At 45.8% G+C, this 23,619-nt stretch overlaps 1 protein-coding gene across 1 annotated transcript in view; it reads left to right on the forward strand.

Moving 5' to 3' along the window:
• Nucleotides 1–23,619, forward strand: part of LOC137153378 (aryl hydrocarbon receptor-like) — a 107,031-nt gene that overhangs the window by 64,025 nt on the left and 19,387 nt on the right. Inside the window, exons 3-5 of the mRNA XM_067548630.1 lie at nucleotides 82–200; nucleotides 19,073–19,162; nucleotides 22,528–22,651. Of these exons, the coding sequence (XP_067404731.1) occupies nucleotides 82–200; nucleotides 19,073–19,162; nucleotides 22,528–22,651 (333 nt within the window). The remainder of the gene's footprint in view (nucleotides 1–81; nucleotides 201–19,072; nucleotides 19,163–22,527; nucleotides 22,652–23,619) is intronic.

Raw genomic sequence — 23,619 nt, forward strand, 5'->3', positions numbered from 1 at the left:
GAGCTGAGAAATAAGGAAGCCAGTAGTGGTGCCCTGATTGTTTGCTGATATCACTGTGATCTCTCACCCTCTCGCTCACAGCCAGTGTGCAGAACAATGGCGGCTGCCTAGCAGATCAGCCTGGGATGCCTGGAGGGAATGGACGGATTAATCCGCAGAACAACGGGGAAACGTTCTCTGAAGGGGACATGCTGCTTCAGGTACCATATGATACCCTAACTCTGTCCACCCAGAGAGTGGAAGGGGCACTCTTATGCCAAGAAATCTCCTACACTTTCATTAATGGTGTGCAATGAATGAATGCCCTGTGGCAAAATCACTGCTCTGCTGCGTGGCTGTGTGGGTTTGGCTGCCTAGTCACTTTCCTGTACCTCCATTTAGCAGCCTCCGAAGTGAGTATAATGCTGGTGTTGTTCCTGAGTGCTGTGAGATTTTGGGGTCTGTTTTCACTGCAGTGTTAACTTGAGCTCTGACCTAGGTGTTGCCCCCATCCCTCACTCTTTACACGCACACACAAAGCTCTCTCACCCGAGTGTGGTGGTGCTTTACACCCAGGCTTGCTGGCCTGTAGCCTAGAGCCTGGAGGCAGCTTGCACTCGGGCTGGTAACCCACCCACGTGGCAGTGAGGATGCAGGCTAAGTCACTCAGTGCTGATAGTCCCCCAGTGCCTTCCCACAATTCTCCCTGTGTCCCCAGATGGACAGACAAATGCTTACAGGGAAAGAATCCCAGAGCGGCTCAGCTCACTGCAGCCCAGACACCCCAGGGGTGTGCCCCCGGAAGCCCTTGTGACACACACAGAGAAGTGCAGCACCAGGGAGGAAACAGGAAGGCAAATGTGGCTTTGCATGGTGGCAACTCCCACCTGGCTCAGGCCAAGATGGGTGCTCACTCCTGGGTGCCAATCACCTGGGTTAGCTCTGCCTTGAAGACGTACCCTTAAATAGTCTTTAAAGTACTTGGAGATCCTTGGATGATGGGGGCTACTATAAAGCACTAAATCTGATGGATAACAACACGTACAAAGCCTGTATTTGCAGTTCAAGGAGAAAATGTGAAAATGGACCTTACCTGCCAAGCTGCAGAGCATGAACTCGGCTCAGAAAAGTGAAACGCTCTTGTAATGTCTATTGACAAGGCCCAGGGGGAACAAACACCCAGGGCATTCCTTATCGATAGACACACACACTGGCCCTGGAGTTTTCTGGCTCAGGGGGACGCAGTTTGTTCTTCACAGCTAGGTCTCGATTAAACCCTGTCTCTTTGTATCCTTCTGAACAGACTTACTGGCATGCACCACTCAGATCATAGAGCAAGAGTGTTGTTAGGGTTTCAGAAAGTTCACTAATCATTGCATTGGGCAGGGCTCTAGCACAGCTTGTGTGAAGTAGAACATCCCTGCTCGGGAAGTGGGGAATCATTGCAAAAGGTGTGGCCATGTCAATCTTCCCATGAGCATTCAAGTCATCCTGTTTCGTTGGCCAGAATCTCAGTTGACAGTGAACACTAAGGTCATGTGCATAATTTTTTTCGTGGGGAAAAACTCATTTCCCATTTACTCCAGGAGCGCTTGTGGAGCTAGCTGCCTGTGCAATATGCATTACGGTCCCCCTGTAGTTCCTGAGGCAGGAAAGGGCTTATGCACATGTTCAAGTCCCATTGACTCCAAAGGGATATAAGCGTGGGTTTATGGTTAAGTATGTGCTTACACGCTGTCCTGGATAGGCATGCTTTCCTGACTGTGGATCCTAGTAGCTGATTCCCAGAGGTTTGAGTCAGCAACTGCTTCTAACTAAAATCCTGTTCCTCAGAGGGCAGAGGCTCATGCTTTTGGTGCTGACGGGCATGGATTCAGACTCTGACCTCAGCTTACCTGTGCACTCATCCAATCAGAGGGCACAAACCATCCTATAAGTTACTGTGTCTGACCAGTCACAGCTCACCAATACAATTCCCATAACTGTTTGTGATGAATGGGACTTCTCAGGGAAGTGAAGTTAAATGTGCGTAAGCCTTTGCTGTGCCTGGCAATGAGATTTAGGCTCCTCTGTCGTTTAGGCCTGGCCACACTGAGCAAAGCAATGCTGAAGTAGCTTTAAAAATCTGGGCCTTAGAACCTAAATGTGTGTTTAAGAGCCTAACTTGAAGCTCTCATTTAACTCTTAGCCGTACACTTTCACAGACTCTGCCTACCACTGATCTCTGCCTGGAGAGAAGACATTTTACTAACACTATGGTAGAGAGAATTTCAAGAGAAAAGAAGGGTCATTAATATGCAAATATACTTCTGAGTGTTTAAAATCTAGAAATTTTCCATTCTCAAAAGGAGAACGTCAAGGAGTTAAAATATATATCCTCTGTACAATCCAAGGTGGGGAGCAATCATGCAGCATTGCTTACTGTCACAATTTTATCATGTTTTTCCAACTACTGTGACTTTCTTAAAGTCCCAGCTCCTGGAGTCAAGTGATTAGGTGGGACTCTCAGTTTACATTGTTTTAAAAAGATGTTTCGAGCTTAATGGTTCCAAAGAAAAGCTTGAAAATGTGACCCGAGTGGACCTTAGAGAGAGACAAACAAGAAGGCAAATGGAATGAACTTCAAATGTATTCGTTGACTTAAAATTCTTGATTTTTTTTTTTAAACCTCATGACTTTTAGGGTCCTGACTCATGACTTTTCAACACTTGGGGTAGCTAATACTTGAAAATGCACTCTGGATTATAAATATTAATGCCACTATCTCTTGCAAAAAAAAAAGTTTTTATTGTTGGTGGGTGACATAGAAATTGAGACAGAGGCATCCAACTCCCGCTGACTTTCAATGGAATCTGGGTGCCCAAATCCTCTAGGCACTTTTGAAAAGGCCAGCATTAAACCCTCTGTCAACAGGATAGCTATAGTAAAGAGGGTGACAGAGTAGTGTACCAACTCTCTCTTGCCAATGTATCTCAGCCCTGCCCTGTGGATGAGAGCAAGCTAATCTCCATGCTCATTCCAGCACCCTTGGTGTTTTCTGCTAAGACTGTCAGTGGGACTGATCCAACTCCCATGGAGGTCAGTGAGAGCTTTTCTATTGACTACACTGATGTTTGAATGAAGTCAAGAGTTCCCTGATGTTCTGATGGGAATGGTGGTGGTTTTGGTTATGGAGAACAGCTGTCTGCTTAGGACCTGGGCTGAGATCTCAGGTCACTTTTTACAACCCCTCAGATTCACCAAACATTAAGGCCATTTATCATGCCTGACAGGGCTCGTTTCAGAGCAGTGACCTAAAGAGGACTAAATATCCATTTAAAAACAACGTCACTTGATGGTTGAAAAATGTATATATACCATTTTTATTGCAGTTTTATATAGAAAACAATCTGTTAGCTCCCCCTGCTGGCACGACAGCTGCTGTATACTGCTGGGACTCAAAGGGCAAATGAAAGAGTTTCTATTACTTTTGAAATAAATCATGGGAATAATCCATTTGACAAACAAGGTGAAAAAAACCCATAATGACTAGCGGATGTTGTATTACTGAGCCTGTATGAGAGTGCTACAGCCAATGAAAAATAAATTATGTTCTTGACCTACTGGCTTGCTTGGGGAGTTAGTAGTGAGATACCAGAACCTTTTACCAGGTGGGTGGTTAGTTTGAGTCTAGGAATAAAAATTATCCATGTAAAATAATATTATTTAGTATAATGACCCACAGTTACGTTTACAAACATCAGGGTCATCAGCAGGAATTCAAACCACGATCTTCTAGATGGAAGGACTATACGGCTCTGCTTGAGCCAAGGAATGCCTACTGTAGCTGTGAGCTTCTGGAGTCAGCTATCACTTTATTTATTTATATTGCCATGGCACATAGAGGCCCCAATTACAATCATGTTCCCGCTGTGCTAGACCCTGAACAAAAGCATGAGAAGATGTGGGCCCTTGAAGAGGTCATGAGATACAGGAGCTGGGCAATCTTACCCACACACAATTTACCACCACAACATTTGGTAAATTATTTAAAGAGTTAATACAGCTCTCCAGTTGAAAGCTGAATATTGGTTTACCTATGGCTGATTATCCAAAATAATCTTTCCTCTTTCATCTGCAAAAATGTATTGCAAAATAGTAAACATAAAATTACAAAGTTGGCTGCTTTCAGAGAGTTTTCTGCCCATGGGACCAGTAGTCACGTTCATATTAGCAGCTTGATAGCTTAGCCATACAGTGCTACAGATGACTACTTGGCCAACCCAATACTAGGTGAGTACAGTGTGACTTGTCTCCTTCTGGTGGCTGGGCCATGTAAGAGGTTTATGAGTCTTTTACTACTCCATTTCCCTCAGCTCAAATGTTAGTGACTCATTTTTTTAGATCCACAGGTCCCTGGTTCACTCCTTGTTGATGACCACCCTGGGATTTAGTTTAATCTAGAAGCAGATAGCTGCAGATGATGCAAAGACCTTCCCTGAAGGGGCTATCCAGTCAGCATGGGTGAATAATAGTCTTCTGGGTTTCCCTCACTAGGGCTAGAGGAACCAGAACTCAGTGTGGGGAGAGGGATGTACATGGAGGAAGGCTCAGGGACTTAGGCAGGAGTGCCTGACCTGAGGTGTGGAGAAGTCTCAGAGGTTTAGTTAATTATGACAGGCTGCCAAGGAGGATCCCAACATGCCAATGCTTGTTGGGATCCTTCAAATCAAAATGAACTACAGCCCTTTTGAGATCACTCTTTTCTTCTGTAATACCAATTTCCACGTGTTTGACCCAGACCACATGATTTGAATTAATTTAGCAGGTCTAGTGTCAACAGCCAAGGGTGGCTGAAGACCTTTGTGGAACTTGTGCAGTGTTAAAGTGTCAGCAACTCCATGGCCACTCTGCTTATTCCTCTCCGGATAGCATTTTAATTAGACACTGTTACTTGCAAAAAATCTCTATGAATTAATGTCACTCTGTAAGTGTAAGAACCCACAGCCCTAGAACCAAAGTCTTTAGGGCTCAAGGCACTCACCACTGCCTCATTGCTACCAGGGTCCCATGGAGGGGTGTCACCAAGAGAAAGCCCTGCAGGAAGTCCCACCCTAGGGGTATGAGTGACAGTCCTCTGTGATTCCCTGATTGGTTGGCACTCCCCATATAAACCAGGAAGCCATTTCTGGGAGCTGCCTGAGAAATGCAGGTCTTTGGTGTGCTTTTGCCTAGGTCCCACTTGCTGCTTCTGGCCTTATTCTGAGACTCTAGGCTTTTGACCCAAGCTTAGCTCCTGATCCTCGTTTACCGTCTCTGGTTTAAGACCATTGCTAAACCCAGTGAAAGATCTTAGCGCAGCCCAATTCCTGCTTCATGTCTGTGATCTGGTCCTGATAGTTAGCATGCTGGGAAAGGACTTTATCTACTTAGGTGTTAAGGGCCTGATCCAAAAGCCATTGATGTCAAAGGGAATCTTTCAGTTGATTTCAGTGGGTGTTGGATCAGTGATCTGTATGCCACTGTTTTTAGGAGAATGCAGTATCGTGTATTCAGTAAGAAACTTGATTTTATCAACTTTAACTTCCTCCTGCATCTCAGATCAAATGACTGCATCAGAACTTATATGTATTATAGGAGCCCAGTTGAATTCAGGGTCCCATTGTTGTAAGCACTCCACAGACATACAGTATATTGAGCTGGTTCTGAATTTCAGGTCAGAATGATTTTTTTTTTTTTGGACAGAAAATGTAGTTTCTGCAAAATTAAAATTTTTGCCAAAACTTTTCAATTTTCCACTGGAAAAACTAAAACAAAATATTTTGGTGCAGGTTGGTTGAACTGGAATCAAGATATTTCAGTTTGTTGAACTGATCCAATACATTTTGTTTTGGGTAAGTTCAATAATAAGCTGCATTTCCGTATGGTGGCACATTGCCTCATGGGAGTTATAGTTTGGATTGCAGATGCTCCCCCATTCTTTCCTGTGGGCTGAGCTCCCTGGCTGGACTCCATCTCCCCTAAGACAACACAGTCTTCTGTCTGACTGAAAAGCATGGTGCATCATGGGAGACATAGTCTAGGCAAATAGCCCATTCCATGGGCAGAATGGGGGCATCAGGCACCTGAACTACATTTCCCATGTGGCAGTGTGCCACCATTGGCAAATACAGTTTAATGTTGAACTGACTTGAAACAAAACAAGACCATACAGGGTAACCCACAAATCTCACATCTCCATTAACTTATCACAGTAGCTCCAACCAAGATCCTGGCCCCATGGTGCTAGGCACTGTACATACACATAATGAGTCCCTGGCCCAAAAAGCACATTGTGCCATTTGGGAACTCAGGCGCAGCAAAACCAAGTGAACTTATCCAAGATCATACAGGAAACCTGCATCCCAACTCAGGGCCTTTACCTGGAAGACTGTCTGCTCATTATTACTTTCCTTGATCTTTATTTTCCTTTGTATGAAGATGAGATGTTTCAGGACTTTGCGTCATTTCTCCTTGAGCTGGTAAACGACTCCAGCCTCCTTAGGCAGCTCCAGAACCTCATTCTGCAATGCACCAAGGCCCATCTTCATGGAGGCATCGTTACTAGACATGATCAGGGTTCAAAGTCTTCTGCCAGCTGATATCATCATCAGCAGTGGGTGAGAGGGAATGCGCAGCTGGGAATAATGGTGCCATGTCTCTGCCAAAACCAATTTGGCTACTAAAGGTTGCTGCCATTTGAGAGTTGGCCATTTTCCCCCTGGCCATATATTTCTAAACCAAATAATCCACCTACAGAATTGCTTTGCGATGGGGACTTGGAATGAAAACAAGCAGCAAAATGTTATAAGGGAGAGTGTCTTAGTGCAGAGCTCTGCTGCCATGAGGCTGCTCAGAGCCTTGCCTTCACTCCTCTTTCTTTGTTTGCTTTCAGTGAGTTTCCCAGGGGTGTATTTTTTGCAAGCAAAAATTAATAACTTGTCTTCCTTGTAACGTTTTAGGGAGTGCTGGTGAAAAGCCTTGATCATTCTTGGTATCCCTTACAGGCCTCATCATCAACCTCTTACAGCCCTGAATTTGCAATTCTTTGTCTGAGAATCCCCTCTGACTTCAACAGGGTTATTCACGTGAGCAACTGCTCACCCAGCAGGTATGGGCTTCGCAGTCTGGGCTTCATAGAACATGAAGCGCCAGCGCAGTAGTAGTGCGAGCTTCAGCATGCTGTCTCACCAGTAACCCCCAGCTCTGCCGTGGGAGGACCACTAGTGGGCAGAGGGATGGTCCGATCTTCTTGGCTCTTCTCAGTGCCCTCAGAGAGGCCAGTGATAGAACTGAGAACTTGAAACACCCCCTCCCCGTCTGCACAACCTTCAAATGAGCACCAGGCAATCACCATCTCTGGCTGGGATAGGCCCATAAACGGCATGTGTTGGATATTGAGAAGAGTTTGTTGAGTGACACAAGGCGCTCTCTTCACCCTGCCCAAGTCTGAGTCTATCGCTTCTGCAGCCCCTGCCCATCCACGGAGCAAAGGCCAAGGATCAAACCGAGATTTCTCACATGGCACCTGGCCAGCCCCACATGGGAATTCTTTCATAGACTCTAAGGTCAGAAGTGACCGATATGATCATCTAGTCTGACCTCCTGCACAACGCAGGCCACAGAACCTCACCCACCCACTCCTATAATAAATCTCTAACCTATGACTGAATTATTGACATCCTCAAATCATGGTTTAAATACTTTAAGGTACAGAGAATCTGCCAACAAGTGAGCCATGCCCCATGCTACAGAGGAAGGCGAACCCCCCCCCCCCCGAGCTACCCCACCTTTTCCACTGGCATTGAGAGCAGAGCCAGCTATGTTATCTCTGTGCCACCTTCAGATTTCCTTGTTTGACTGGGTAAACCATCTTTCTGGCCAGTGGGCATTTAAATCTGCCCCTTTGTGTTTCGCTTTGTCTCTTCTGTGTGGCCATTTAAATCTTGCCCTTTATTGCTTTGTCCATGCACAGATGTATGTGTGAGTGGATGGGTGGATGCTAAAGACAGAACCTTCTCAAGCAGTTAAAATATCTGAACTCCCCTACTGCCTGTATGCCGCCTTGTGATTCCATTCACTTTAGTGGAGTTACTCCCTCATTTACACCAGAATGAACATGATCAGAATCCAATGTTCATTTTTTTTTATTGAAAGTAAAAATGTTTCCAGCCTGCATGATCTGTAGCCCTAGGCAGCAGTAACTTGTGTGCCAAAAACGTACAGGGTTTTAATCCGCTAATTATTCAAGTATAGAGAGTTGTCACTAGAGAAAATATTATGCAGCGTAGACCATAGTTTTCTAGATGCACAGTGTTCATCTACACTGTCTGCTCTGCCTGAAACAATTGACTGTCGATCCCTTTAAAGGAATATTGCATGCTGGGGTAGAGTCACATGGTAGAATGGTATCTGGCTTCATTGAAGGGAGACCCCAGCGTGTTGCAGTATATCTGCTGAGCGTTCTGCGAAAGCAAACAAACAACACGGATGTTTTATGAATGTAATTGTTGGCATTACATAGAATTGTTCTCTTGTTGGATGACTGATAGAAGTGCAGAGGCAACAGGAATGTCTCCTTCTAAGTAGACACACAGTTTATCATGGCTAACGTTCCTCCCCTTTTTTGTATGTTTTTGGGTTTTGAAGGTTTTGGGTTTTGGTTTTTTTGGGGGGGAATGGGGGTGTGGTGAGTAGCTCTTTTTTGCAGTATGCATAAAAAAAGTGTTGATTCATTTTTTATTTATTTAAAATGCCCCGACCCATAGCTCTGGGCACAAATACAAAATGTGTTCCTAAAAATCAATGAAACCTACAAAGTGGACCAGTATCTATATCCAACAATTCTTTCTACTCCACCACATGAATACTCCCAGCACCCACTCCCAGCCACTGAGCCAGATCTCTCTCCTTTTTCTGTGAAGAATAATCCTGAGCGCATAGAAGTATGGTCTAGTGGTGCGGGACCTGCCTTTGATTCCACAGGTTTAGGTTCAATTCCCTGCTCTACCATGAACTTCTTGTTTGATCTGGCCAAGACATTTTGTTGTGTTATAGTTGTGTTGGCCTCAGGATATGAGAGAGACAAGGTAGGTGAGGTCATATCTTTTATTGGACCAAATTCTGTTCAAGGAAGGTACAAGCTTATGACCTGCACAGAGCTCTTCTTCAAGTCTGGGGAAGGAAATCACTGTCTCTGTGCCTTATCTTTGAAATGGAGATAATAGCACTGCTTCTTCGAGTGGTGGTCCCTGTGTGTATTCCACACGTGGGTGCCCATGTGTGCCATGCCCCTGAGTCTGGAAGTGTTCTTTAGCAGTGTCCATTGACCCACATGTGCGTGGTGCATCCCCTCATACTCCCAGTTGAGGGTATAATAGGTGATGCGGGATGACGCCTTTGGATTCCCTCTTACCACCGCAGGGCCTGAGTCGGAACCCCTGGTCCTTCACACTTCAGTTTTGCTAAGAACTCGTTCAGTGTACATAGCGGTAGACAGTTGTGTATTGTCATTTTAGTAAGAGAGAGATGGATAAATTAGTATAGTTCTTCCCCTATTTGGAGAACATCCCCCTTCCTGCATCTTCTGCTCATTCTCTGTGAATGATAAGGAGTAGCAGTGCCTGTACTGCCTCAGTGAAGTGCACATCGCAGCTCACTGCTCCATCTACAGGTCCTTCCCGCCCCACACCAGGAAGCTCGAGAGCTTCGCCTCCGTAAGTACTTGATGGAGGAATCCATGGGACCCAGGGTACATTTGGATCCGGGTCTGGTGGAACCCCAGTACTGCGACCATCACCGGTGGTGAGTGCCCCTCTGAGCACTTCGCCTGCCCTGGGTCCATCAGTACCAAAGACAAAGGATAAGTTCCGATATCAGAGTAAAAAACACTCTCATGGGCATCAAAGCAGATTCCCGTTGCGGACTTCCCCTAAGCAGAGGTCGGGTGAGATGTCGCACACGGATCCTACTGGACCAATGCCCAAGCTTCCCCATGTGGAGGGTAAGGCCAGGAGCAAACAGGAGCCAATGGTACCCATGCATCTGGAACACCCATCAACGCATGCACCATCCATCCCGCCGGTGCTTCTGCACCTCGCAGATAGGCCGGCCCCACACATACCGCCCGGGCTCTCTGTCATTTCCAGAGGCACCCAACAGACTCCTGGATGCTCTGAGCCTTTCTTGTCGATGGAGGAGCTGATTCTTCCAGATCCCCAGTCTCCTCTTCAGACCCCCACACAAGCATCATCCCCACACTGGAGGACAAACCTCTGCTGCCGAAGAAGCCTGTCCCATTGCCGCATCACAGCCCTCTGGTACCAATGGTCCGGCCCATTGCTGGAACCGTCTTTGAAGTTCAAGGAGTTCTTGGAGCCAGAACCCTCATTTTCTCTGATGTCCCGCCCAAATCTGGACTCATGGCCCAGACTTATCCCCCAGCATACGATCAGGCAGCTGAGGCCTGCTACTGCTACCTGCGGGGCCTGCTGCATTCCAGAGATCCTTCTTTTTGAACATGCTGGGCACCCTGGGATCCCTGCTGCAGACACCAGGCACCATCACAAGCAACTTATGGACCGTCCCATTCCCCCAAGGCACCGTTGGTCTATGAGGAAGAGGCAGACTTCGAGCTGGTACCATTGGCTCCATCGGTCCCCACTGCTGCTTCATCACTGCTAGACGAGCTGCTTATTCCTCTCCCTGCCCAGATGGCCATTGTCAGTCCCAGGGCTTGCTCCAGAGTGTAGCGGCAGACCTGGGGAGTCTGTTGGGAGAGGTCCAGGACTCACTGCATCAGCTCCTGGAATCTCGGGTGGCTCTACCGATTAATAAGGCTATTCTTCAGCTGGTGCAGGCAGTATAGCACACCCTCCTGTGCCCCCACACTGAAGAGGGTGGAGAGGAGGTATTTCCTGCCTGTCAAAGGGGCAGATTTTCTCTTCGCATCCCCACCTCTCAGCTCTCTTGTTGTCCATGCAGCAGCAGAGCAGGCATGCCAGTACCCACAGATGTCTACTACTCCAGACAGGGTGGCAAAGAGGATGGACCTGCTCGGCAGAAAAGTGTATTCCTTGGCGAGACTACTGTTCCGGATTACAAATTACCAGGTTGTGCTAGCCAAGTATGATTTTAATAACTACAACAGGCTTGCAGAGTTCAAGGACAACCTGCCATCAGACCAACAGCAGCAATTCCAGGCACTGACTGACGAGGGGCTACTGGTGGCCAAGGTAGGCCTCCAGGCCACTTTGGATGCAGCTAACATGTCCTCTTGAGTAGGGTCATTATGTGCCAGCACTCATGGCTACAATCATCCAGCTTCCCCAGGGAGGTCCAAAATACAATCAAAGACCTCCTGTTTGATGAGCACAAGTTGTTCCACGAGAAGATAGACGAATCCCTTCATTTGCTGAAAGATGTATACACCCCGGGCCCAAGACGCAGGCAGCAGAGACAACCATTCCGTCCACGACCACACACTCTCTACCAGGCCTACTACCAATGCCAGCAGGAGATGCCACATAGGCAGCACTGCTCGCAGTGACTGTGCTCCCCCACCTCTGCCTCAACCACCTCTTCAACCCTTTCCCAGCAACAGCCAAACCTCAGTTTTGACATGCAGGTTGAGACCTGCAAACCTTCCCTGTTGTAACTTGCGGCACCCCGTATCATCTTTGGAGGCCGTCTTGCCATATTTGTCCACAATTTGGGCAAGATCACGATGAACGGTTGAGTGCTGGAGACCATCCACTACAGATAGTCCATAGAATTCCTCTCATTCTTGTCTCATTGACACCCCAGCCCAGACTTCGCCTGGGGATCCAACAAGACGCAGACACTCTGCTTCTCAAGGCGGCCAAAGAGCCTCTCCCACCTCAATACAAGAGAAGAGGCTTCTACTCACAGTACTTCATCATTCCAAAGAAGGGCAGAGGGCATCACTCCATGCTAAATCTTTGGGTCCTGAACACTTTTATTAGAAAATCCAAATTTTGTATGGTAATGCTGGCATCAATTATTCCCTTTCTCTTCCAGGGAGCCTGGTTCGTGGCTCTTGACATGAAGGTCGCTTAGTTCCATGTAGATATTCACCCAGCCCATCACAAGTTTCTCCGTTTTCTGATAGGACACCAACACTACCAGTTTTGGGTTCTTCCGTTCAGAAAAGTAATAGCACCATGAGTGTTCAAAAAGGTCTTCACTGTGGTAGCAGCCCAAATGCGCTGCCTTGGCTACTTGGTATACCCCTACTTCAACAACTGGCTCTTTGTGGCACTATTGCACTGGGAAATAATCTCCACTATCTTCACCCTTTGCATGCTATTGGAATCTCCAGGTATTTGTGTCAATGAGGACAAGTCAGTATTGATAACAACACAGACACTTTATTAGAGTGCATCTCAACTCCATTGTGGCGAGAGGTTTTCTACCGGCGGACCACAACGCAACACTGACATCCATCATCAGGGACCTGTGTCACAGACCCCGCACCATGGTCTGCCGCTGTCTCTATCTCCTTGACCACATGGGCGCCTGCACCTATGTGATACCGCACGCACATCTCCACATATGTTGCCTCTAGGCGTGGCTTTTCTCCATCTACAGATCCAGCATGGACCATATGCAGAGCAGGGTCATCATTCCTCAGACCATACTAGCCTCCCTCACATGGTGGGCCAATCCTTCCAAGACCATGAACAGCACTCCCTTTGCTCCTCACATATCACCATCATGACAGACACCTCCCTTGTTGGTTGGGGAGCTCACCCGGGCCGCTGCACACCCCAGAGTGTGGATGCCATTGGAGGCCAGAATGCACATAAACATGCTAGAACACTGAGCAGTCTGTTTAGTATGTCAGGCTTTTCTCCCGTGCATCAAGTCTCCCTCCTTCTGCGCCATCTGTCTGCCTTTGGAACTGGTGCATCAAAAACCATGTAACGCGTCAGCCTATGTACCTCCCAGGCACTCAGAATTCCCTGGATGACATGCTGAGCAGGACTTTCTACTTCAGTCACAAATGGGAGCTACATGACGCCATGATACGGTACCTCTTCAAGAACTGGGGCATCCCTCAGTGGGACCTTTTGCCACTCATGAGAACTGGAAGCTGCCCCTCTATTGTTCCAGAGGAGCAATAGGGGAGAACCCACAGGCCAACACGCTCCTCCTCCCCTGGACAGAAGACCTTCGTTACGCCTTTCCTCCTCTCCCCTTCTGCCGCAAGTATTATGCAAGATTTACCAGGACAGAGCCACCGTGATACCTGTAGCCCCATTCTGGCCCCATCAATTCTGGTTCACAGACCTCCTCAGATTCTCCATCCAAACGCAAATCCATCTTTGCACACTCCTAAATCTACTTACACAAGATCGGGGGAGGATCCAGCATCCCAATCTGGGCCTTCTTCCTCACATCCTGGTATGTGGATGGGGGTTGAGGGTAGACTGGGTATGCTCCACTCTGGTATGGCAAACCCTTACTCAGAGCAGGAGAGACTCCACCAGGGCATGCTACTGAGCAAAATGGAGACACTTCACAGTATGGGCACACAGGCACTTACTGAGCGCAGTATCTCTACCACTTGTCTTACTTTATCGTCTTGTCCTCAGAACATCCGGCCTACTCCTGAACTCCATACAGATGCACCTGGCAGCAATCAGTGCCTTTCTCCTTCCCTGCCCCTGTGGACAGCACCTCAGTATTTACACACCCCATCTCCATCCGCTTCAGTGAGCTAGCAGCCATGATGGCGGATCCCCCCTACACTATATTCCACAGGTACAAGGTGTCCCTAAGGCTCCCCCTAAATTCCTCCCTAAGGTAGGGTTTGAATTCCACATAAACGAGTGCATCCATCTACCTGTTTTCTGCCCCGAACTGCACGCCTGCCCCACCAACAGGGTCCGATGCTTGTTTGATGTCCGTCGTGCGCTGGCTTTCTGCCTTCAGAGGACTCGATCCCTTTGCATGTCACCGAAGCTCCTTGGGGCCATTGCCCAGTGGTCCCAGGGTGAAGCCCTTTCCTCCTGACAAGTCTTCAAAGGGTTTCTTGGAGTGCATCCACCGAACACTATGTACAATCCAGTGTACCCGTGCCTGGGAGAGTCACTGCTCACTCTATGCAAGCGCAAGCCCTTACAGTGGCCTGGCTGGAGGATGTGTCCTGGCCAGACGTCTGTCGAATAGCCACCTGGCGCTTCATCCGCACCTTCATGATGCACTACGCCATCGCCCAAGAGGCAGCTACAGATGCGGCATTGGGCCAGGCCATGCTGCAGACTGTGCTTCCATTGGCCTTCTCTCACCCACCTCCACCCATACAGGTAGGGACCACCCCTCTCGAAGAACCTCTGGTTTCAAGTGACCAACCTCCTCTTCTATACCTCCAGGGGTATTGTGAGGATAAATACCCTCAAGATCACGTAATGCTCACGTACTACAGTAATCGGTGTCATAAGTATCTAAGGTCTCTAAGTAGATAACCGCACAACATGTCCTGATGGCAGAACAAATGGGTCAGTGAGTTTCAGGGTTGCCCGAGAGCGCTCTGTCCCTTTCTGTGGAAACCAGAGGGGCTGTTAGATAAATGGCACAGCTGATCCCAGCAGCCATAGCGGGGACTGGTCTCTTAGTTTTGGCCAGCCTACTCATCCATGCTGTGCACTTGGCAGCCTACAGCAGGGAAAGAGGATAAAACCAAAAGGAACTTGGCACAAATTAGTGCTGACTCAATGTCACTAGATATCTGCAGCCCATCTAGTCACTGATTTTCCCACTTTTCTGTAGGATTACTGCCCTGTCCTTACTGCTCTTGTCCAATAAGTAGAGTCATGATACTTAGAGTTAACCTGGTTTTATGGGGAAATGAATGAAGGGGATGGGGGTCCAAATCTTATGCAACCTCTGGGACAGCTGTGGATGGATAAAGGTCATAGTTGGGAATCCAGAAGCAAGAATGCTTCCAGTAGGACCCTGGGCTTCGAGTCATCTTAAAGTGACTGGCAAACAGCTTCAATAGATGGGGCAAACATTTCTCTAAGTAAATGCTTCCCTCTGCCAACAAGCAATTCTTCATTCTTATCTAGGCTGAAGCCCCGCCAGGTGGCTCCAATCCAGACCCATGTCTCCATCAGACAAAGAGGAAGCTATGAGACTGGAGAAGCGGGTTTAGAGGGAAATGAGATGTGGAGCTGGGCGTCAGCAGCCTGAAGATGACAGGGCAGCCCAAAGCATCTCACAGCTTCACAAAAAAATTGAATATGAAGAGTGAAGATCTCGCAAGCTGAAAGAGCCACCTGTGATACCTCTGGGAGGATGAGGAATTGCCCAGCACCAATCTTTGAGTGAGGAAGGGACAGGATCTTTTGGAGAGAAGCAAACTCTCTGAGGAGCAGGCCACTCTGTCCACTTCCAAATGGTCCCACCCCCAAGTCCGTGGGAACTCTTTGCCAGTTACCCAGATCTGCCAATAGATCTCATTTAACCAACCTGGAGAATTTCCCCTTGGCTGGAGCGAGGAGATAAACAACCCTTAATATAAAGTAGCCTCGGTTTGTCAGGCAGGGTCTGCATCAGCTAGCTGTTATCGCTGCCTGAAGCCTCACCTGCCATTTTACTTAACAGTTGGAAATTTACCAACTAAACTGTTTTCTAATGGAAAATTGGGTTTTCGATCCAACCAAGTTTTCAGTGTTAAGTGTCTACTTTCCATGGCATATTTTGATTTCATGACCAAAAATTAAAAAGTTTTTGTTTTTTGACAAACAGCCAGAAAATGTTTTGCTGCATCCCTCCTTCCACATTTTCTGGCCAGTTTTACCTTTAAGACATTTCAATTACACTATTTATTATTGGCTCTCAGATTCACATTCAGATTTTTTTTTCTCCCTCTCTTGAGACTTACCCAAACATTGTTTTTTGCTACATTTAATCCCTGCACACAGGTGGATATGAGAGAGGAATCAAGTCTAAGTCACTGAGGTGGAGACTGGGATGTGCCTCAGTTTTGGAAATAACAATAATAGCTTTATAATAATAATTTCATCCACGGATCTCAAAACACTTTACAAAGGAGGTCATTGTCATCATCCCCACTTAACAGATGAGGAAACTGAGACACAGAGTGCCTCGTCCAAGGTCATGCAACAGATCAGCGGCAGACCTGGAAAAGAACACAAGACTGAATCCCACTGTAAGGCTCTGTTCACTAGGCTACACTGCCTTCCATTATGTTGGGCTTGTGAAAAATGTGAAGAACTTTCTCCAGTTGAGCTCTCCATCCCTTTTACCAAGAGTGTCATGCTGAGAGAGTCCCCACACCCATCCCACTGAATACTTAAATTACACACAGTGGTCACCGTTTCAGAAGTCATTGGTGATTATTATTACAGATTAGGTCCATGTTAGAAGCTTTATCATTGGCCCTCTGAGAGGCATGTAAGAGTGGAGTATATTTGCCAATGCAATTCTCTGCTGGGAATGCCATGTTAAGACATATTGAAGGACAGTTAGAACATGGGGCCCATTTGGCTGGACCAAGGGTGAAATCAGTTGTGAAAGAACTGTGATCCCGTGTACGAGACAGATGGGAACTATGCTATTGCCTTCTTGAAGTTGTATCAAAGAATTTGCACGTTTATAATAAGAGGGAGAAAGCAGGCACCACAGATATACATTTAGGGTCCTTCATAGATTGGTGGCTTCAGAGACAAGAGGCCCAGAGCAGGGAATTCTGGTTCCCATTGGGTTATTGACCTATTAGGTCAGCCTCAGAGGTATCCAGCAGCCTCCCTTCTTGCTTCCCCCACTCCTTGGGTTAAGCCAGCGGAAAGCTTCATTAATGTTTATTTATATACAACTACCCATAGGGATATATTTGTGGATGGCCACCATCTTGGATAGCAGCAGGGATTAAATCAGGAGCCTGAGGAGCTTAACAACTGATTCACCAGCTAAAAAGCCAGGCTCTGCAGCGAAGAGTTGTAGCCGGCTCACATCCTGTAGGGTTTGGGAACGCACTCGTGCACATTGAGCTCTGTTGTATTTCCACAGGTATTCACAGGGGCAGTGTTTGCCTGGCCATTTGTGGGGTTGGGCTAACCTGGGTGAGTGTGTAGAAACAATAATCTAACAGGAACCTCCCTGACCAGCCACCCAGTGTGAACAGAGAATATGCAAAGAACTGGTTGGGACTGTAAAATGATGGGTCGTCCCTGAACTAGAGTCTGATTAAGCCACATGCACTGATGAATCATCCTGTGCTAGGTTCCAGCCAATCCACAGTCCAGGAACTGGTCTGGTGACTCTCAGGGCAGATATATAAACCACACAGCAACTCAGTCTGCTCAATATCATTCCAGGGCTTAGAACTCTTCCTTGCTTAACAGTGGCAACCGCTTTCACAAGCCTTGCTCTAGCCCTGTTCCTAGTCCTGCTTCAACCTTGCTCTCACGCCTGCCCCACTTTGGCCTCCTGATTCTGGCTGTGACCACTAGGCATGACCATCTCCATCACAGTTTCTGACAGTGGTAAATCGTTAGTTCAGGAATGATCCCAAAAAGGGGTATTTGTTAGGTAAATTGTTCACTGTAGTTCAGTTGCCTATCTCTAAAATTGGCACCAATTCAGCAGAGCCCTTAAGTAGGTATTTAACTCCCACTGAAATCAACTTAAGGACATGCTTAAGTTCGTGCTTTGCTGAATCAGGGCCCAAAGACCCATCTTTCCTTAAAATCCCTCACTGTGCCCCTAAATCTGATGATGATTTAGTTGGGGTTGGTCCTGCTTTGGGCAGGGGGTTGGACTAGATGACCTCCTGAGGTCCTTTCCAACCCTAATCTATGATTCTATGAAATCTGCTTTGCCTCCAGATTTGCCGTTTTATTCATTTCATTGTGCCAGGCCAAAACGCTGAGTTTCCCTGTTGATTTCCTGTGTCTTGTTGGCTGTTGTTGATTCAAAATTAGTTTCTGAGGATAGTGGAAGCCGTGATTCTAGAACTAAGGGTGTAGCCGTACCCCCTGGCTTGAAATAGTAATAACAAACACTGAATACATGGTTTCCATCATCTGCTTCCCTGAGTGGAACCCTCAATAACTTTGTCTTGTAGACTAAAGATCCTGTTATACTCAGGGGCCCAGTCCTCTAAGGGGCTGAGCATTCATTGGAGAGAACTGTCACCAGAGCATTAGTCTCCATGGATATTATTGTGTAAACTGACATTTCCCCTCCCAATAAGCTTGTTTCAGGACAATACCTAATCCATCTATGAGTTATTATTTGAAGATAAAAGACACAATAGTGGCCATGAAGGATAGCTATAATGATAGAGCTATATCAGCAAACCGTCCTCGTGGAAAGACAGCTTACACCAGTAAAATAGTGCTTTTGATGGTCTCATTTATACCAGTTTCCCCCAACAAAATATACTACACAGGCAAAAGGATTTTTTTTTTCTGGTATAACTGTCTACGCTGGGGTTTTTGCCAGCATAGCGATCAGTTGGGGGTGTGATTTTTTTTTTCACTTTCCTTACCAGTACAGCTATGCTGGCAAAACCTTTCAGTGCAGAGCAGGCCGCAGGCAGAGGTGTTTACTATTTCTACACTAAGCATTGAAGATGCCAGCATTCCTGTTTTGAAATCACATCCAGCTGCCATGGCCATTGTGTTTGGTTGACATCTGTTCTCTTCTGATGCAGGAACATCCAAACAGGCTTACATGCAGCTGGGCTCAGACAATCTCTACAGAAGGATAGCAAAGATTTATTCAAGAATTAATAATACCCTTCAGTGGCTGTAGCTGTACTAGGTATCCATAGTGAACAAGTTCTATGGCGCTGCAGATTCTGGAGTTTGCAGAGGGCAAAAGCAAACATAAATGGGAAGTTTCTTTAGTATTGTTTTTTCACAAATAGTGCAAGGATAATTAGACTTCAACGAGCTACCCCCCGCAATGCACTCAAAACCTACAAGTATGGGTGATAAATTCACACACACAGTCATATGGTGTTTCCTCCATGTCATGAATACTGTGTGACCTCTAGGACTGAATCTCTTCTTTCTTTCAGGCACTTAATGGATTTGTCATTGCAATCACAGCAGATGGTTACATCTTCTATGTCTCTCCTACAATTGAAGACTACCTGGGATTTCATCAGGTGTGTAGCATTTTTCCCCTCATTTAAGAAGAGGGTAGCAGAGTTTAAACTTGATCAGCTGATGATGATTACTAGCTGATATGCTGTTTGTTCTCTTGGTAGGTCATAAACATCTGTGTTACTAAATCAATTGCACTATCTGGTTCAGCACAGCCATGCCCCTCTGCAATAATTTTAAAAATAACTCCAATTACCACCTTAACTCTGCTCCCTGGTGTGTGTATGTTTTGATGCAGATGTTTACTATACGGCAGCGATACACAGACTGAGGCAGCCATAAGTGGCTCACTAATGTGTCTCCTGAGGCTTGTTGTGGCACATGATATTAAAACACTGTGTGATTTATTTATTAACCAATCAGGATGTTTTTACTATGTTATTAACCAACTGTAGTTGATAAAATAAGAGTGCTTGGTCAGTTATTTTGCTGTGAGAAAAATATATAATATATATAAAGCTAAATATTTCCCATCAGATTGTTTAAATATGAATATATAGTACTATAGTAAATGAAACAATGAGTTCACACCACTTTGGCTCTTTTGGGTAATGCTGATTGCTAATGTGGCTCCTGAGATCTGAGTATCACTGCGATAAGAGTCTCAAAGTATGTGATTATATCATTAAACTGCACATCCCTTGCTACACATTGTGCCAGATTCATTATTTGCCTGTGCAAAGTGAGTGTACATGCTTTGCACAGAGGTAGGGCATCAGCAAAGCAGGTCTGTTAAGTAAAGCAGAGTAATAGTGAATATTTGCTGGTGTGTTCATAGCCCAGCTAATTTGCAGCTAAGTTGGCTTCTTGGTGAATCAGTCATCCCCAGAAATGCAGTTAAGGAAGGCAGCACTTCAAATCCAAATGCAGCTGTGTTGCCTTCATACTTACAGAGGGAAATCCTGGCCCACTGAAGTCAGTAGCAAAACTCCTGTTGACTTCAATAGGGCCAGGATTTCCCCCAGTGCATTATTTGAGAACAGCAACATGCTTATGTAATTAAAGACTGTGTCATAACATATATGCGCAAAGGGACAGAAATAAGATTGTACAATGAAGCCTTAAGGTTAGCACTTGTCTGGAGTATACACATGTATTCTCTTTACACAATTCCTTCTTGTGAAAGATTTATTTTGTTTCCTGCCTCTGTCTGGTTATAAAAGCATTATCCAAAGATAACTTTTTTCTCCCCTGGGTCGGTTTCTGAAATAAGCCTTCTGCTTCATCTCAGCTGGAAAAATGCAACAACTTCAATAGGATTTTTTTCTTTTTTTTTCTTTAATTTGTGAAATGCCAACAGCTGTAGTGTCAACTCCAGTCTTAGAGCATATTATTAATAGCCCTTACATTTCCCAACATAAATAGAGCTAGATGAATAATTTCTTCAATATGTTTGTTATAAATTCTCTCTCTCTGTCACACACACACAGACACACTTCTCTCAGACACACACACCCAAAATAATTGTTTCGGGTCAAACCAAACCCAAACTTTTTAAAAATTTTCAGGAAATCAGAAAGTCAAAAAAAAATATTATGGGTGGAATGAAATGTTGCATTTTGACAAAATAAAATTGTTTTGTTTTGATTCCAACCTTTTAAAACATTTCTTATCATTTTTTAATGAAATATAAAGGAAATTTTGAATGAAAATGTTGAAACGTTTTGTTTAGAATATGTTGAAACAAAATGTTCCATTTTTTCCAGAACTTTTAAAGAGTTTTTTCAACTGAAATAATTTGTTGAAAACAACGTGAATTCTCTGTTATCATATCTGCATTTTTCTCCAGAAACAGTTATTGCAAAAAATTTTGCCAGCTCTCAACATGTTGTTTTTCCTCTCCAGAGACCCAAATTATCAACTGTAATTTCATTCACTATTCTTAGCATTATATGCAGTGTATTAACAACCTACCCCACTTCATTTTATCCTCCCAAGTATTTCCTTCCTTGATCTGAATTTATGTCAAAAATAGCTAACAGATATCAGTATATATCACTTCAGGGGTTGAAGAATGGCACATTCTGTAACTCATCACTTGTCGCTAACATTTAGGTTTTGTTTATATACAATCCTTTTTCTTCCAATTCTGTTTGTGTCCAAGTTTGCCACAGCATCATGCTTTGAATTCTAAAGACATAGTATCAAGTTTAAATGGCTTTAAAATAGAGTTCCTATACAGTGGTACATGTAAGCCTGAGGGTACACAGAGGTCTTCCGGGGGTACATCAACTCATCTAGATATTTGCTTATTTTTACAACAGGCTACATAAAAAACACTAGTGAAGTCAGTACAAACTAAAATTTCATAAAGAAAAAGTGAGAAAGGAAGCAATTTTTCAGTAATTGTGTGCTCTGACACGTTTGTATTTTTCTGTCTGATTTTGTAAGCAAATAGTTTTTAAGTGAGGTGAAACTTGGGGTACGCAAGACAAATCAGATACCTTGTGAGAGTTTTGAAGTCCATCCCCAGCAATTTCATTTGGTTGTGAATGTTTAACACAGCTGCTTGCTGTGCCACCAGCGTGTGGGTAATTTTAAAAATTTTTAAATGTGTCTATCTTGCCTTTTGGTGGAAGAATTGAATCCAAAACAGTTGGGGCGTGCTGCTTCGTTAGCCCGTGCGTATGGAACGCTTCCCATAGCAAAGGGCCTGGAACAAAATCATGGATCTTAACACTCCAGGAGAGGTTCAACATGAAAATGCACTTGGTGGCCCAGGCTCATAGGTAGTTTTAAAGAAACTGACGGCTGCTGTGTAAAGGTCTTGCACAGCAGGTGGCCTGGGAAAAGACTCTGGCGAAAACATTGAGGCAGTGTTTGTAATGTTGGTTTTTATTTCTCTGTTGCTAACAGTGGGCTTTCAGCGGAAACTGCTAATTCTTGGATGCTGAATTAAAAAATAACCCGAAAAGCCACCCAAACCGAACTTCATGAATGTCCGTCACCATGGCCTTAGCAGCAGGGAGAAGGGGAGAGGGTCGTTAAATGGGAGAGTTTCTTTGATTTCCATGAGGCATGGGAGGAATTCCTTGGGCACCCTGGTTTGAAAGTAGTTTTATATTTCATGTAGCCTGAAGGATTGACTCAGTCCATGTGCTCCTTGTACAAGGTCCAGGAGACATTTTTCTCCTTTCTGGTGGAATTATTCACAGGCAGATGGCCTCTGGCTTTGAATGCCACAGTAATAAATCATAAGATTATAGTCCCATTTTCAAACCATACACCGCTGTTCAGCTCCGGACAGGGGATACTGGCAGCGGAGCAGTGTTACGGCCCTGGATTAGTTTTGCCTTTCTGTTCTTGCTCCGTGTGTCTGCCAGCTGAGTGGGTATTCAGTGGCATGTTCCCTTTCATTTCTTTTCAGTCAGACATCATCTATCAGAATGCGTTTCAGCTGATCCACACGGACGATCGAGCCATGTTCCGGTGCCAGCTTCATTGGGCCTTAAACCCGCCTATGCATGAAGAACCGGAGCGAGGAACTGAGGGTGAGTGACCCGGGCTGAGGTTTGGGCAGTAAGCGCCATCTTGACGGTGACTGCTCCTTGACTGAGTCTAAAGGACACGCCTTAGAGAGGCTCTGTCCCAAAGCACTGAGAGGTCCTAAAGGGCTGTAAAGTGCCATAGCAACCGCAATCCCATTGGGAATGCTGCACTTATGTTAGGTCCCAGCTCAGAAAAGGCAAGGGTTGGCAATGCAATTGATGGCTGCTCTGAGCAGGATACCATCCAGAAGACAACTTATTCTTAGTGGGAGAATTGAATCTGTTTTGATGGGCAGGGGAGAGCCAGACCAGTTGGAAAGGCCAAGGAATGGAGGAGCCAGTAAAGTCACCTCAGCGTGTCTAAGGTGTGTCTGCTAGCTTGTTTAAAATGGATGCAAACTTTATCTCTGGAGAGAGAGAGAGAGCCAAGCCCACTCTTCACTTCTCAATGTGGTTTCCATTTATGGCCTCCCACAGAATGTGAGGCTAGATCTCCACAGATGGCTCTGAGGAGAGAGGGGTAGGAGTCAGGCTAAAATATCGCCTTGGTTCCAGGCCTGACCCAGTGTCCGTCAAAGTCAGTGGGAGTCTCTGTCCCAGGAAAACTTGAAAAAATCACGAGGCTGCAGTGCCTCGATCTGATGCATAAGAGCCACTTTCCCTCAGTGTGATGGTGGCCCTGCCGCCCACAATATCTCCTGGCTTCCCTTGGCAAGCTGCTGGGCACAAAGCGAGCAGGGGCGGTGGCATAGATCCTTGTGAACCAGAGGAGCCATTGCACAGTGCCACCTCCGGCAGCTCCCTTTGGGAAGAGCCGCTGCAACACAAAATCATAGAGTTGAAGGCCAGAAGGGAGCACTGTATAGCATGACTTCCTGTATGTCACAGGCCAACCCCAGCGCCTGTACACAAAACCTGACAAACGAAATTGGACCAATGTATAACAGCCCACGGGCGGCACAGGCAGAGAA

Source organism: Emydura macquarii, unplaced genomic scaffold (genome assembly GCF_026122565.2).
Source record: "Emydura macquarii macquarii isolate MOO-44397 ecotype Brisbane River unplaced genomic scaffold, CSIRO-AGI_Emac_v2 contig_1253, whole genome shotgun sequence".
Taxonomy (NCBI): domain Eukaryota; kingdom Metazoa; phylum Chordata; order Testudines; family Chelidae; genus Emydura; species Emydura macquarii.